Consider the following 15,670-nt stretch of genomic DNA (forward strand, 5'->3'; position numbering starts at 1 on the left):
GCCCAGCTACTTTTAATTTTTTTGAGACCGGGTCTTATGTACCCAAAGCTCACCTTGAATTTACTATAGCTATGTATCAATGACCATTTTGAACTTCCAATCCTCCTCCCCTGGATCCTGCCACTGGCCAGGCTTATGAGATACTGGAGAATTGAACCCAGGTCTCCCCTGTGCTAGGCAAATATGCTACCAACTGAACTACATCCCAGTTCTGGAAGTGGGATCACAAAGTGGGTTTACTATAGGATTATAGCCCAATTTTTATTCAGAATATATGCAGAGTAAGAAAAACAAACATTCTGGTGGTGGTGGAACACACCTTTAATGCCAGCAATCTGGAGGCAGAGGCAGGTGGATCTCTGTGAGTTTGAGGCCAGCCTGGTCTAAAAAGTGAGTTCCAGGACAGTCTGGACATAGAGAAACTTTGGAAGAAAATAAAAAAACTAAAAACAAGGGGGTGGGGTGGGGAAAGCCTGTGCCTTGGGCATTGAGATGAAAGGTTTGAGCCACTACACCCGGTGGAGATGTCTTTTGTTTGTTTGTTTGTTTGTTTTTTCGTGATGGGGGTTTCTCTGTTTAGCCCTGGCTGTAAAGGAACCTTCTCTGTAGACCAGGCTGGCCTCGAATTCAGAGACCCACCTGCTTCTGCCTCCCAAGTGCTGAAATTAAAGGCGTTTGCTTTCACCGCTTGGCTTCTGGTGTTGGGTGCTGCAGTTCTTTAGTTCCAAGCCCCTGCCTGTCCTACAGGAGAGACACCGGAGGGCGCGAGGACTCCAGTCTTGGTTGCTGGAGGAAAACTCTTAGTGGCCATAGCTGGTGTGTCCTCTTCCTTCTAGTCTACAGGAATCTTCTGTTTGAGGCAGGGGTTCTCATTCTGTAGCCTTGGCTGTGCTGGAACTGGCCATGTAGACCAGGCTGGCCCTGAAGCTGCAAAGACTTCTTTGCCTTCTGGGACTTAAAGGCATGCACCATCACGTCCGACTCTGTAGGAATCTAAGTGTCCACAGTAAAAGTTCATGGTTGGGAAATAAAAGTGGGCAGCTGCTCATATTCATCCAACAATTACTGAGCAATGAAGACATCAGCCAGTCACCGAAGAAGAAAGCACGAACTTCTTCTCACTAGCATCTATAGAGATGTAATATTTCCAAACCCTTGTGATCTATCTTGTGTGATGACAAGAAACAGGATAAATGGGCATTCCATCTAAGGCTTTGTCAACTTGCGATGCCTCCTAGAGACTTCTGGGTGAAAGTGGGAACAAGCGTCAGGTTGCTATGGTTCTTGGCTGTGTGCAGGAGCTCAAGAAGCCTTGGAGGCTTCCGTAGTCGGTGGCGCATCACGTGCTCAATCCTTGCACCGGGTGACTTTCTCCGGTCGGGCTCCGGTGTCACATGACCTGCTCTGGGGTAACATGGCGGCGGCCGTGGTGCAGCTCCGGGACTGAGCTACAGCAAGTGTGGCTCGCTCCTTCCCGGGGTGAGGAGAGCATCAGCGTGGGAAGGGCGACTGAGTCCTGGTCTTCTCATTCCTGTCCCCAGCGTCACCTGCGTCTCACGCATCCTCTCCTCTATCGGGACCAGAGGGAATGACGAAGCCCCGGGCTTTCCATAGTTTTGCTCTGTGCATCGGAGTACGCTCCTAGCCGGCTGTGGACTACCCTCCTCGCCGTCCTTTCGCCAACCTCCTTCCTTTGGAGGTGGGACCGGAGCGTGGGCGGTTGCATTCTCCTGGAACCATGGCAGGGTCCGACACGGCGCCGTTCCTCAGCCAAGCTGATGACCCAGATGACGGGCCAGCGCCTGGCCACCCGGGAATGCCAGGGCCCATGGGGAATCCTAAGTCCGGGGAGCCCGAGGTCCCGGACCGCGAGGGCCTGCAGCGTATCACTGGTTTGTCTCAGGGCCATTCGACCCTCATAGTGGCTGTGCTGTGTTACATCAACCTCCTGAACTACATGGACCGCTTCACCGTGGCTGGTATGCACTGGCGTTCGGAAGAAGGGACATGGGCATGGGAACAGTTCTCCAGGATGGGGTCTCCTCTCCGTGCTCATCCTGAGATTTTTTTCTTTCCAGGCGTTCTTCCAGACATCGAACAGTTCTTCAGCATCGGAGATAGCAGTTCTGGCCTCATCCAGACTGGTGAGTGAGGGTCTTGCTCACACAACCACTCACCTTTTGCTGCCTCAGCTGGGCTTATGTACTTGCAGGTTTGCCTAGTTAGGGCTTATTGGCCAGAGCTCTTGGAGGCAATGACCTTGACTGCTCTAGGACTGTCTAGTTGAGCTGGGACCGGGGGAGCCAGCCAGCTACTTACTGTGTGATGGGAGGCAACACGCTCACCTTCTCTAAGCCCCAAGCCAGTAATAAAATGCGCTAATTCTTTGGATGGCTGCGAGGACTAAGAAATGCCATGCATGGTACATAGTAGGCACCAGTAAATAATAGCAAGAGTTCTTGCTGTGCAGAAAGTCTTCATTTCCTTCCTTCCTTCCTTCCTTCCTTCCTTCCTTCCTTCCTTCCTTCCTTCCTTCCTTCCTTTCTTTCTGAGAACCTACTATGTGCCAGGGCCTAGTGGTGCACCTTAGAAGTGGTAGTAGCCCTAATAGGACTTTGGCAAGGCATTCCTGCCTTCTTACCCTTCCATCGGCTGAGGAGTAGCGTTCTCCCTGCTTTGCACAGGGAGTCGATGGAGTTACCTGTGTTTTCATGAGCAAACTCGGAGGGTGATAAGAATTAGGGTTTGCCCAGGGTCACATGAGTGGATAGGTGAACGGGAATTAAAGTGTTTGTTTCCCTGCTCCAGGCCGATGAGGAACTGGGGGTACTTAGTAGTGTGGGGAAGTGAGAATGAGGTCTTAGGTCAAGGTGGTGTTGAGTTAGAGGAGAAGCAGATCTCCCTAGCTGGCTTCATTTGCCCTCTTTTCGTTCAGCACAGGTGACTTGAACACCTGCTTTGTGCTAAGTTGTGAATTGAATGAGAGACTCCCAGTCGTGGCCCCTACAGGAGCTGATGTCCTCCTGTGCCTGAGGGGATTGATTAAAACATGATAATTTCAGATGGATGTGTGTGAAAGAAAGCCTAGAGCAGGTGTGGTGGTGCACGCCTTTAATCCCTGCACTTGGGAACTCTGCAAAGGCCTGAGAACCCCTGTGAGCTCACTGCAGCCTGTGTATATAGTGAGCTTCCCCCGCCCCGAGGGAAAAAAAAGAAAGGAAAATGGGGTCGGGATGTATGATAGTCTGGTATGTGTCTGGGTCGGGATGTATGATAGTCTGGTATGTGTCTGGGTCGGGATGTATGATAGTCTGGTATGTGTCTGGGTCGGGATGTATGATAGTCTGGTATGTGTCTGGGTCGGGATGCATGATAGTCTGGTATGTGTCTGGGTCGGGATGTATGATAGTCTGGTATGTGTCTGGGTCGGGATGTATGATAGTCTGGTATGTGTCTGGGTCGGGATGTATGATAGTCTGGTATGTGTCTGGGTCGGGATGTATGATAGTCTGGTATGTGTCTGGGTCGGGATGTATGATAGTCTGGTATGTGTCTGGGTCGGGATGTATGATAGTCTGGTACGCCTCTGGGTTGGAATTTGAAGCAGTTGAGTTTTGTGACGCTCAGGACAGAAATGAAAATGGTCCCGGCAGAGGGGACACTGAGTGCCGAACCCTAATGTGATATCGATCTTGGCAGTTGTCATGAAGGTGCAGAGACTGGATTAGATAGGACACCGTGAATGCGGTGTGGAACGTGGATTTTGTTTCAGGCTGGGTAGAAGGGTGGGACATATCTGCTGGATGCTCCATTCTCTATGGGAAGTTGTGAAGGTGGCCCGGGGACTCTCGTTAGACATTCCTCCACCCTGCTCCCTAACTGGGATGGGGCGGGCAGTAAGGGACCAGGACTGGGCCATGACTCTCTGCTCTCCCCCCAGTGTTCATCTCCAGTTATATGGTGTTAGCACCCGTGTTCGGCTACCTGGGTGACAGGTACAATCGGAAGTACCTCATGTGCGGGGGCATTGCCTTCTGGTCCCTGGTGACGCTGGGGTCATCCTTCATCCCCAGAGAGGTGAGGCACTGAACTTGCTCCCCACTCCCCATCAATATTGCTGTTGCTCTCTGGAGTCATTTTGGACTGAGTGTGGGGGAACCTCTAGAGTTTCCGTGATCTGTGCCACTGTACACTCTTCCCTTACCTGGGTTAACCTGCCCATCCTATCCTGTTCGCTTTTCTTCTAGAACTTTCTTCCACTCACCATTTTGCTCGTCCCTAACTCTCCCACCGCACACCTAAACACTTCACCGCTGATCTCTGTGCATTGTCCTCTCCCTTCCTGGTATTGGGCTTCCTCTTAAGCCTGGAGCTAATGTGGGTGAGAGAGCAGCCGGGGGTGGCTGTCACTTCCCCAGTTCACCCACCCTCAAGGGTTGTCCCTGCCGCTCTGTTGGCTCTGTCGACAACAGCCGTTTTGGTTGCTTCATGTGGCTCTCCTGGCCCCGTCCTTGCCGGATCTCTGAGGAGACTCTGACACAGTGACCCACTTCTTCCTTCCAAAAACTCTGAACACACATGATGCCACGGGGTTCCCTCCCAGTTCCCTGGCAGATGCTTTTCTGTCTTTGAAATCTTCCCATCTGCTGTCCTCAGCCCCAGGCCCTAGTGCCCTCAGGTAACTACGCGCCCTGGCCTTGGCACCAGGTGCCTTTGGTAAGCAGACAGCCCCCAGTTAGGATCATTATTCCCCACGAGGGGATCATAGGTGGGAGGGAACAGTAGAAACCCAAGACTGATTTTGCACCTAACGAGTGTGAAGCCCTCACAGTATCGATGTGAACAAACTGTTGTTGTTCCCCTTTTGCAGATGAGGAAACTGAGGCTCAGAGAGGTTAAGTTATTTTCTCAAAGTCACAGCTAGTAAGTGGAGCCAAGATTCCAGCCAGGTCTGTGTGATTCTAAACCCAGACCTCTCGCCGTCCCTGCTGCCTCTCCAGCACTAGCTGGAGATGTCTCCTGGGAGGCTGGCTCCAGGGTGGGATGCCACCTCCCCCATGTCTCCTTTCCCAGCGTTTCTGGCTGCTCCTCCTGACCCGGGGCCTGGTGGGGGTCGGGGAGGCCAGTTACTCCACCATTGCGCCCACTCTGATCGCCGACCTCTTCGTGGCAGACCAGCGGAGTCGGATGCTCAGCGTCTTCTACTTCGCTATTCCCGTGGGCAGGTGCGTAGGCCGTGAGCTTGGTGCGGGGCGGGGCTTGGTGGGGCGTTTGACTGACAGCTTGTACCCTCTTTCCCCTTTGCCTTCTCACAGTGGTCTAGGTTACATTGCAGGCTCCAAAGTGAAGGATGTGGCCGGGGACTGGCACTGGGCTTTGCGGGTGAGTCTGGTTATAGTTTGGGGAGTCAGCCACATTCTTGCTGACCTCCCTTTCTGATCGTCATTGTTCCCTTTTTAAACACACTTTTAAAAAGTATGTGTGTATGCATGCCTGTAGGAGTCAAGTCAACTTTGGAAATCAGTTTTCTCCTTCAGCCGAAGGTCCTGGAGATTAAATTCAGGTGGTCCGGCTTGGCCGCAAGACCCTTTACTCACTAAGCCAGCTTGCTGGCCCCATATATTTCCTTTTCGTGGCCGTGCTCACTGTGCAGAGCCGGCAACAAGTCTGGTTCTCAGTAGGGAGCCAAAGCCTCGCTCGCAGGTGTAAAGCTGCAGAAATCAGCTGCAGTATGAGCTTTCCTGGTGGAAAGCGAAGCTGACCCAGGACGCCCACGCCACCACTGGATTCGCTCTTTCCTTTTCCCCACGTTAACCTTATTTACCAGCACTCGGGAGGCAGAAGCAGGCAAGTCTCTGTGAGTTCGAGGCCAGCCTGGTCTACAAGAGCTAGTTCCAGGACAGGCTCCAAAGCTACAGAGAGACCCTGTCTCGAAAAACAAACAAACAAAACCCGAGTGATTGTCTTTTAACTGAGCAACTTGGGTACCTCAGATCCTTGAACAATAGTCATGAGATGGTCTCTGATTGGATGAGCCTGGGTCATGTGTCCATTATGTAACCAGTCAGGGAAGGCAGGAGATCAACAGCCCTTTTGGTTAGGCCTTAGATCAGTTTGAACCATGTGGAGTAAGATGGGGGCCCCTAAAACAAAATCAGGGTGCTGTGACCAAAAAAAAAAAAAAAAAAAGTAAATCTAGGCCTGTAAAAATAGGATGTCCCCAGATGCAAACCTTCCCAAGTCTCAGTCCCAACTTTTCTAAACCAGCCCTTCTGTCTGTCCTCCTCGCTCCTCACGGCCCCATTGGCTCAGCATACCCCTGCCGTGTGTCCCAAAGCTTGTTCTTTCCCCAGGTGACACCAGGTCTGGGGGTGGTGGCTGTTCTGCTGCTGTTCCTGGTAGTACAGGAGCCCCCAAGAGGAGCTGTGGAGCGGCACTCGGGTTCACCACCCCTGAGCCCCACCTCATGGTGGGCAGATCTGAAGGCGCTGGCACGAAAGTGAGTTGACCCCTTTCTTCCACATCTGAGGCCTCCACGGGGGCTGAAGTTTTAAGCAGGCCAGGTTTTGCGTCCTGCCAGGAGGCCATATTTAGGGCCAGGGACACAGGCATTGCTGTCTTGAGGCACTTGTCTGAGTTACACACATAGGTCACATCCAGCTTCTGACAGCAGAATAAGCCAGGGAGGAGGAGAGGGCGCCCCTGTGGGTCTGACTCCTCCCAATGTCCCCAGTCCTAGTTTCGTCCTGTCCTCCCTTGGCTTCACTGCCGTGGCCTTCGTCACGGGCTCCCTGGCTCTCTGGGCCCCAGCGTTCCTGCTGCGCTCCCGTGTTGTTCTGGGAGAGACCCTGCCCTGTCTCCCTGGAGACTCATGCTCGTCCTCTGACAGGTGCGTGGGAGGGGCTGAGTGGGGGGACTGCGTGTGCGTGGGGGGGGGATATCAGGGATTTGGACTCAGGCCGCTAGAGTTTGAGTCCTGACTCCACTCTTGGGAGTCTCGGTTTCTAGTTCCGAGAACCCGTGAGATGAGGTAACAACGGCCCCGGGGTTCTGTGTGGGATTGGTTTGGGTTTGAGGGCAGTTGGGGTGGACTGCCCTCGCTGGGTCAGGGCCTTGCAGGAGAGGGAGTAGCTCCCATGCCCCTACAGCAGAGTATGCCAGGGAGGGAGTCTCATCTTCGGGCTTACCCCTAGTCTCATCTTTGGACTCATCACGTGCCTGACTGGAGTTCTGGGTGTGGGCCTGGGTGTGGAGATCAGCCGCCGTCTTCGCCGCTTCAACCCTCGGGCCGACCCACTGGTCTGTGCGGCTGGCCTCCTGGGCTCTGCGCCTTTCCTCTTCCTGTCCTTGGCCTGTGCCCGAGGCAGCATCGTGGCCACCTACGTGAGTCGGATACCAGGGGTCTAGCGGGTATCTTTGCACGGGGGCAGGAGGGGCAGTATCTTCCTGGGCACCACCGTGTCCGTTGAGGATGACCGCCAGCAGAGCAGTTCAGAGCAGGCTGAAATGCCTTCTTCCAAATCCCAACCCTGGGCCTTCCCCGCTGGGTGCGGCTGGGCTGGCAAGGCCATGTGACCTTGCCCTTTCCTCAGGTGTAAGGTGGTGGTGGTAAGGAGGCTAGCACCTGCGGATAAGTAAGCCTGGCCATGTGACTCGCTCCCACTTCTGCCCTCCAGATTTTTATCTTTATTGGGGAGACCCTGCTGTCCATGAACTGGGCCATCGTGGCTGACATCCTACTGGTGAGTAACTGGGCAGAGGCTGAAGGGGGCACTTGTTCTGAATTCTGGCCTTTCCCCTCAAATCTCAGCTGCATGTGTGCTGCAGAGTCCAGCCACAGAGGGGCCTCTGGGCCTGCCTTGTCCCACGTCTGTCTGTCCTTGACCTCAGTGACAAATTTGCCTTGGGCTTACAGTGGGCTTTGTCCTTGGTTTTTCTGGGACCCTCACTGAGTTCCCCTCTCCCCAGTATGTGGTGATCCCCACTCGACGCTCCACTGCCGAGGCCTTCCAGATCGTGCTATCCCATTTGCTAGGTGATGCTGGGAGTCCTTACCTCATTGGTCTGGTGAGTACCATCCTTGACCGGGATGGGATGCTGTTGGGGATCTGGCCCTCCCTACCCTGGCAGGTGGCTGGTGACAGGAGCCTAGGTGGATGGGGTAGTCTGGTCTAGTTGGGCGACAGTCACCTGTGGCACTTTCCCCCTTGGTGCCTCTGGTAGATGGGAGGAAGCTGTGTAAAGGTTTTACCGTTGGGGCTGTGGGTCTCCCGCTGTGGCTGGGTTCCAGTTTTCATTTTTTTGGTGTTCAGGGCTTCCCATCCCTGGGTCTCTGACTCTTTTCGTCCCGACAGATTTCTGACCGCCTCCGACGGAGCTGGCCCGCTTCGTTCTTGTCCGAGTTCCGGGCCCTGCAGTTTTCACTCATGCTCTGTGCTTTCGTTGGGGCACTGGGTGGCGCGGCTTTCCTGGGCACTGCCATGTTCATTGAGGATGACCGCCGGCGGGCTCAACTCCACGTGCAGGGTCAGTGGGGGCCACGGTCAGCCCATGCTCACGGTACTGCCCGTCAGTCTGTCCATCCGTTGACTCACATGTCTGCACCCCACATCTCTTAGTTCATAGCTCTCCCACCACTCAGACTGTCCCATCAGCCCAGGCCCAAGCCACCAGCCACCTGCCAGGGTCAAGGGTACCAGCTTCTCAGTACCACCCACTCAGTTTTGAGTCTAAGAGTGTATCAGGTTTCCGAGGGCTCTCACTGCTGTCTCATCTTTGCCCCTCAGCCCATTTGTCACCTGTCCCCTTGCTGGCTCTTATCTGATTGGCCTTGGCTCTGACCCTTTCCCTCAGGTCTGTTGCAGGAGACAGGGCCTTCAGATGACCGGATTGTGGTCCCTCAGCGAGGCCGTTCTACCCGTGTCCCTGTGTCCAGCGTTCTCATCTGAGGAGCTGTTGCCCATCCAGCCACAGGTGCACAGGCCCTGGGCCCACCCCAGGAGGTGCCCAGGCAGAAGCCCTCAACAGATCCAGGTCCGAGGAGGAAGCCTTGGGATATGTCCCAGCTCCCAGACACTACGTGGGCAGCCCAGGGAAGAGAAGGGGGTCCAGAAATAGGGGGGGGGTGTCCTGTCTATTAGGGCAACCCAAGGAGTTTGGTGCTATTTGTAATGGAATAAAATTTGTAAGCAGACTATGACTGGCTGCTTGTCTCTCTGTGGGTGCCATTGGTTTCAGGGAATGTCTGTAGCCTCAGGACTTACCAGGGGCAGTCGGGTCACCCTGTGGGTGAGTCCCTGTCTTCGGGGCTGGGCGATCTAGAAGGAGGACCGCTCTCTTCTGAGTGAGTTGGTTCGGTGTGACTGTGACTCACTGTGGTCCCCTGGAAGTTGATCTCCCAGAGGCAAGCCTGCAAGGTGGGGGCAGTGCTGCCCTTGCAGAGTCTCCCCTCCAGGGATGGGGAGGCCACAGCCCGCCTGGCTGGCACATGTCTCCCTTCCTAGCGGAGGGGCTGCCTCGTCCTGCAGCCTCGGACCCCTTCCTTCACTTAGTCCCTCTGCCTCCTCCCCCTTCCCACAACTGGGTGGGGGTGAGTGGGCAGGGGGCAGGCGCAGCCGGCTGAGGAGCCTGATGATTTCCTGCCTTCACCACAGCTTCCTGTCGCACGCGGGTGGTGAGGAGGAGAAGCAGGCGGGGAACAAGAAAGGGGCTGGTACAGCTGGGCATAGGGATCGGGCGGCTGGTAGCTGGGGCACAGGCCCCAGCTCAGGCTCTGGGACCAGCGTCTCCCAACACTGATCTCCACTCAGTCCAGCACGGAAGGAAGCGGGGGTCATTGACCCCCAAAGAAGCACACAGCTACCTGCCACTGGATCCCAGGCTGGGGCTCACTCAGTCCCACACCCCTGCTGCCACTCTGCCTGGAGGGGCTGCGGTGCAGCGGGGCCTGGGCCAGGTGCTCTGCAGATGGAAGCAGACACCCTGAGCCCCATGGGGCTGGGCCTCCTGTTGCTGCCCTTCTTAGTCACGCTCCTGGCTGCCCTATGTGTGCGCTGCCGTGAGCTGCCAGGTAAGTGGGGGAGCGTGGGGTATTGGACGCTGGTTACCCCATGGGATCCTCTCCCCAGCCCCTGGCTCCCTCTGATCATTCGTACCTCAGTCCTGCTTGGCGGGCGGGATGGGACTGAACATCTTTGTTCCCAGCGTACCCTGATCCTGCCTCGTTGGCCCTCTCTCCTCCAGCTTCCTATGACAGTGTGTCCACAGAGAGGTGAGTGTTCAGTCCCGTTGCCCTGTGTCTTCCCTTTGTTCTGATGAAGGGCTCGGGGCTGGGGCCCACTTGGCCCTCTACTCAGGCTGCGTTTTTCCTGCCAGGTTGTACCCAAGCAGTATCTTCATCAAACCAACTCGTAAGTTCTGTGTCCTTGGCCTTCCTTGAGGGTTCTCGGGAGTGTGCCTTTCTTTGTCCCTAAGCTGTCTGCAGGGCTGTTATCTGGGTTGGGTTGGGGGAAAGTGGGAGCCCCCATGCCTGTTTAGGGTATCTGTCCTTCTAGGCCTTGACATGGGTGGGTGGGGGGAATGTCTGGAGTCCCCTCAAGCTTGGTTCTATGTCCTCAGAAATAACCAGCCCCTCAACAACTGACACTTCGTGTCCTTTTGTTGCTTCCTTCCCACCCCTGATGCAGCCAGACCTGTGAGTACCCCTCAGCTCCCTCCCTCTGATCCACTGTGCCTCCTCACCTTCTAGGGTGGGGGGTGGGGTGACTTTTTCCCTGTTGTAATGCCTCTTACCCTCAGAGTCCTATCTAGACCTTTTCCCTGACCTTTGACTTCCAGGAGATCCCCACAGCCCTTTGGGAGTTGCCAGCAGGATTCAAATGATGGTAAGGGAGTACAGGGCTAGAGGGCTGGGGAGAGGGCGTGCAGCCTGCACTGACTCCATCTTCCTCTCCCTCTCTTTCAAGTCAACAGTGTGGCGAGCTACGAGAACCAGGGTGGGTCTAGGGTCTGGGGCACTGGGCGGGGTGGGGGAGGCTGGGTCTGTCCCAGGTCATGTTGACTTCTCGTTCCTCACAGAGCCAACCTCTGAGAATGAGGACGACGAGGAGGACGAGGATGACTATCCCAATGAGGGCTACCTGTGAGTGGAGAGGCGGAGGGTGGGAGTGGAAGCTGGGTCCCCTTTCTTACCTCCTCATTCCTTCCTTCCAGAGAGGTGCTTCCTGACAGCACCCCTGCCACCATTCCCGTCGTCTCCTCTGCTCCTGTGCCCAGCAACCCTGGCCTCCGGGACAGCGCCTTCTCCAGTGAGTCGGGGTTTCTGTCCGCCTCCTTCCGCCATGTGCTGCTGCTGCTCCTCTCTTCCCTCTCATTTCTGCGATGATCGCTGCCCTTCCATTTCCTCCTTCAGTGCTGGGCTTCCTGCTCTTCACTTCTGATTGCCTGGCTTTTCACCCTCTTTATCTTATCATTTTTGTCTGTTGTCTGAATGTCCTGATTTTATTTCTTGGTTGGATGTGAGTGCACACGCCTGTAATCCTAGCATCAAGAGTCTGGGTAGGAGGGTTGTTTGAGGCTAGCCTGGACGACATAATGAGACCCTGTCTCAAAAACCAGAACAGCAGCACATCACCAACAAAAGAAAAGAAAAAAAATTCACTTCTCTTACTTGAAAGCTCTTTTTGGGCTTCTGAGTGTTCTTTTTATATAGTACCCTGTTCTTGTTCCATGGAAGCAATATCATCTAATATATCTGTAAGAATTTTGCTGTCTGTCTGTCTCTCTCACTCACACTCTCTCTTCTCTGAAGCTTTCTTCTGCTTACCATGTGGTCTTTGTTCCTCTTGGGCTGCATTTTTCTGCCTTGTTCTCTTTCCTTCCCGCTCTCCTTTCAGGGACGTTCTTTAGGGTTTGGTGATTTTCAGTTTTTCAGTCTCTTCTCTTTCTGTGGTGTGAGTATCCCTTACCTGAAACTCTTAGATGCAGATTTGAGAATATTTATACCCATATAATGAATTCTGTTGGGTATGGAACTCAAGGTTAAACATGGAATTAATTCATTTGTGCTTTATATACACCATATATATTTATATACACACTATATATGTGTGTATGTATGTATGTGTATATTTTTTTGAAGGTAGAATTTTGTTTTGTTTTGCTTTTTTGAGACAGGGTTCACTGTATAGCCTCAGTTGTTCTGGAACTCGATATGCAGACCAGGCTAGCCTCAGACTCACAGAGATCTGCCTGTCTCTGTCTCCTGGGTGCTGAGATTAAAGGTGTGTGCCACCATGCTTAGCCTTGGAGGTAGTTTATGAAAATTTTAGTTAACCTTTTGCATGAAACCAAAGTTTCATGGTGTAGAAATTTCCATTTGTGGCATCCTACCAGTATTTAAAAGGTTTGGAATTTTGGAATATTCTGAATTTTGGAGTTTTAATTCAGGAACACCCAACCTTCTACATTTACCTTAGACTATTGTGTCTATACCTTGGCCCTGCGTGGTTTTTCTGTTTGTCTGAGGCAGAATCTCACTGTGTAGTTCCAGCTCTCCGGGAACTCGCTTTTGTAGACTAGTCTGGCCTTTAAGTCAGCGATCCAATTGTCTCTGCCTTCTATGTGCTGGGATTATAGGCATGTTCCACCTGGCCTCTGGTTCCATTTGTAATATAGATTTCTAATTTGTGATTTCTCTCTTGTACCCTGAGAATGTTTAAGTGATTATCCATCTATCCATCCATGTATCCATGCATCCATCCATCCACCTCTCTTATTTTCTGGGTATGTCTGCTGGATTATGTTAGGGATTAGTAAATCAACTCAGCAAAATTGTAATGATAAAAGAATCATTGCTAGGGGCCGTATCTCAAGGATCTGAGGTGGAGTGGATAAAGCCTCTGCGTGTTCGTGGGTGCATGCATCTGCCTAGCACACACACACACGAAGATACTAAAGGAGCTGCTGGTGACCGAGGACCTGCTTTCTTCCCTTGTAGTACATGTAACTCATTAAACCTCACAGTGCCTGGGTGTTCTGCTGACTACTCGTCCCCTCCTGCCCTTCTCTTCAGTACTATGCTAGGGTTCCTTCATTCATTTCTGTTGACTGATTGATTGATTGATTGATTGATTGACATAGTCTTGCTATAATGATGCCCATCCAGTTCTGTCTTTAAACCCAGAGCTCAAGTTACCACCTGCCTCAGCCTTCCGGGACCACAAGCCTTTGTCGCCATGTTCAGCAGGTTTATGAATAGATACTTAGTAGCGCATAGCGTATGGCAGGCTTGATTTTACAATTTACTGTTTCAACATTCTCACAGTAGTCCCTGCGGCAGGTCCTGTTATGAACTTTATTCTACAGACAGAAAACTGAGGTATAGAATGTTGAGGTAACTTATCTGAGGTTACATAGCTGGCTGGTGCTGGAGCTGGGATTTGAACCCTGATATTTGGCTCCAAAGCCCCGCTTGTCTCCTTGCTCATACAGAAACCAGGCAACTGTGAAACCAAAAAAGCAATGTAACAGAGCGAGTGATATGTGTGGGCCTGGGAAGATGTGGTGTGGGCAATGGCTGGTAATATTGAGCAGCCAGACAGGTCTGATGAAGACGGGATACCATCTGGGCCAAGTATGCCACCTCCTTCACATGCCACCAAGATGTCTGTCCTCTGAGCGCCTTTGATCCCTGCTCCCAGCCGTACTGTGGTGTACTGTTTCGTTTCCCGGTGGCCCTGGTTCAGCCGATCTCTGTCCATCTTCTTGACCCTTGCCCAGGCTGCTCCCCTTGCTTTTCCTGAATATTCTGTGGGACTGCCTCAGGGGGAAGGTTGTGTCTGGAGACCAGGGGGGCTTCTGGGAAGCAGTGCCTGGCTGAGGGTCTTCTAGTCACTGTACTGCAATGGCTGTCCTGCAGTGGAGTCGGGTGAAGACTACGTGAATGTTCTTGAGAGTGAGGACAGTGCAGCAGCGTCTCTGGGTAGGTGGCTCTGTACCCCATATATGTTCTATAGCCTCTCCCCACCCTTCCCGTGGCCTGCCCTTCCCGTGACTGTCCCTCTTGATCTGTCCTCCACAGATGGGAGCCGGGAATATGTCAATGTGTCCCAGGAGCTACAGCCTGTGAGCGGTGCTGAGCAGGGTGTGTACCGAGGTGGAAGGGGGCAGAAGTTTGGAGAGCTGCCTTGAGCAGGTAGCCTGCAGGCTGAACACCAGTCTCCCTCTGCCTTTCCCTCCCAGCCACTGTGACCTCCCAGGAGGTGGAAGACGAAAGAGAAGAGGAAGGAGTGGAAGGAGAGGAAGCTCCGGATTATGAGAACCTGTAGGAACTTCACTGAGAGCCTGGTGAGCGGGCCTTCTGGCCAGGATCGCTTCCTGGCCACCTCCAGCTGTTAGGCACATCTGGCTCTGGATACCTGAGTGGTTTCATGACTCGGTGACTCTGCCCTTGCTGTCTCCCCTGCCCTGTTGTGTTCCAGCTGCAGCCATCTGTCCTGGAACTAGCCTTGCTGGGAGGGTGGAACTGGGCAGCTGGGAGTGGCTCTAAGGGAATCCCATTTGACCTCTGCCTTGTCAACAACCTGAGAATCTCTCCTAACTTATTGTTACTTTGGGGTCCAGTCTATGTCCCCAGTATTCTACACCTTTGATGAAGCCTGAAAATGAATCTTGTTCCTGCCTGGCTCTGTCATGGAATAAAGGCCCCTATGGTCCGAAGTCTTCCTTTTGGTTTTTTGTTTTTATTTGGGGCAGGGTCTTGCTGTATAGATCAGGCTGGCCTTGAACATGTGGGTGATCATCCTGCCTCTGCCTTCCTGGTGCTGGGAGTACAGATGTGTACAGATGTCAGCAGCTCTGTTGGTTTTGGGGTCCTGGAAGGCTGGGTAAGGTGGTGTTGAGTTGAGGGCTGCCCTTTTCTTTGTGGGATGTTTGTGAAGGTGGACATACATGACCTATGGGTCTAGGTGTGTGTGTGTGTGTGTGTGTGTGTGTGTGTGTGTGTATAAGTCTGTGTCAGAGTGTATGGATAACTCTGTCTGTCTGTCTGTGGGTCTCCGTCCTCCACAGGGGCCCCTCTCCACAGTCTTGGTTAAATACTGTGACAGCAGACAGTGACTTGAACTTAGCCATTTTCTGAGTGAGGCCTCTGACCCAGCCTGGCCCTTCTGGGGTTCAGAATGTATCTCCCCACAGGTAGTTCATGGGTGTGCAACTGTTCATTGTGACAGTGGCAGAGAAGGGGTACAGGGCACCTCTGGGCGGGGAGTGTGTGTCAGCAGCAAGACCCTTCCTCGGTGACTCTCGTTCCTTCTACTTGCAAAGCACAGGGCTGGCCTTGATGGCCCCGCAGGCGCCTCGGTTCTTGTCTTTTGCGTGGTTCTCAGGGAAGTCACTGAAGTGGTCTGAACAAGTCAGACACAGTGGCGTATACAGGTCGTCTCAGCTGCTCCTGGGTGGAGTGGGAGGATTTCTGAAGCCCAGGAGCTTGAAGCCAGCCTGGCACAGACACATAGTGGGACATAGCTCACCCCCCACCAAAGTGGCTAAGGCAGCCGAAGCTCAGGTGCAGCCAGCAAGCTTCAGTGCCCTGTGTGACAACACCTGCAGATGTCACTGCAGCGCCAGCTTGCTGGGTCTGGAAGTGGGAATGGCCTGGCTCCATCGCCTG

The 15,670-nt window shown here is 53.4% G+C and overlaps 2 protein-coding genes across 3 annotated transcripts; both read left to right on the forward strand.

Annotated features, from left to right (window-relative positions):
- Nucleotides 1-1,392: 1,392 nt before the first annotated feature.
- On the forward strand, nucleotides 1,393-9,206 carry Spns1 (SPNS lysolipid transporter 1, lysophospholipid). The gene is made up of 12 exons (XM_057778465.1): nucleotides 1,393-1,979; nucleotides 2,079-2,144; nucleotides 3,941-4,077; nucleotides 5,074-5,225; nucleotides 5,316-5,382; nucleotides 6,354-6,499; nucleotides 6,734-6,889; nucleotides 7,194-7,383; nucleotides 7,677-7,742; nucleotides 7,969-8,067; nucleotides 8,355-8,526; nucleotides 8,854-9,206. The coding sequence occupies exons 1-12, from the start codon at nucleotides 1,739-1,741 to the stop codon at nucleotides 8,946-8,948; spliced, it is 1,587 nt and encodes a 528-aa protein (XP_057634448.1). The 5' UTR covers nucleotides 1,393-1,738; the 3' UTR covers nucleotides 8,949-9,206.
- Nucleotides 9,207-9,338: 132 nt separating this feature from the next.
- Lat (linker for activation of T cells) lies at nucleotides 9,339-14,709 on the forward strand. 2 transcript variants are annotated; one of them, XM_057778466.1, is made up of 11 exons: nucleotides 9,342-10,069; nucleotides 10,243-10,270; nucleotides 10,375-10,409; nucleotides 10,618-10,693; nucleotides 10,837-10,883; nucleotides 10,965-10,994; nucleotides 11,077-11,140; nucleotides 11,212-11,306; nucleotides 13,919-13,981; nucleotides 14,081-14,143; nucleotides 14,242-14,709. In XM_057778466.1, exons 1-11 carry the CDS (start codon nucleotides 9,967-9,969, stop codon nucleotides 14,325-14,327), a joined length of 690 nt encoding a protein of 229 aa, XP_057634449.1. In that variant the 5' UTR covers nucleotides 9,342-9,966; the 3' UTR covers nucleotides 14,328-14,709. The 2 variants fall into 2 exon arrangements, with proteins under 2 accessions (XP_057634450.1, XP_057634449.1); XM_057778467.1 differs by lacking the exon at nucleotides 10,965-10,994 and having other exon boundaries at nucleotides 9,339-10,069.
- The last annotated feature ends 961 nt before the right edge of the window (nucleotides 14,710-15,670 follow it).

Source organism: Chionomys nivalis, chromosome 8 (genome assembly GCF_950005125.1).
Source record: "Chionomys nivalis chromosome 8, mChiNiv1.1, whole genome shotgun sequence".
In the NCBI taxonomy this organism is placed as follows: domain Eukaryota; kingdom Metazoa; phylum Chordata; class Mammalia; order Rodentia; family Cricetidae; genus Chionomys; species Chionomys nivalis.

Bases quoted from the DNA above. Each gene is read 5' to 3' on its own strand.
- Spns1 (XM_057778465.1), top strand. From the start codon at position 1,739: ATGGCAGGGTCCGACACGGCGCCGTTCCTCAGCCAAGCTGATGACCCA. The intron at 1,980-2,078 runs GTATGCACTGGC...TTTTCTTTCCAG, and splicing joins GGACCGCTTCACCGTGGCTG to GCGTTCTTCCAGACATCGAA. The intron at 6,890-7,193 runs GTGCGTGGGAGG...GCTTACCCCTAG, and splicing joins TCATGCTCGTCCTCTGACAG to TCTCATCTTTGGACTCATCA.
- Lat (XM_057778466.1), top strand. From the start codon at position 9,967: ATGGAAGCAGACACCCTGAGCCCCATGGGGCTGGGCCTCCTGTTGCTG. The intron at 10,271-10,374 runs GTGAGTGTTCAG...TTTTCCTGCCAG, and splicing joins GACAGTGTGTCCACAGAGAG to GTTGTACCCAAGCAGTATCT. The intron at 10,410-10,617 runs GTAAGTTCTGTG...CTATGTCCTCAG, and splicing joins TATCTTCATCAAACCAACTC to AAATAACCAGCCCCTCAACA.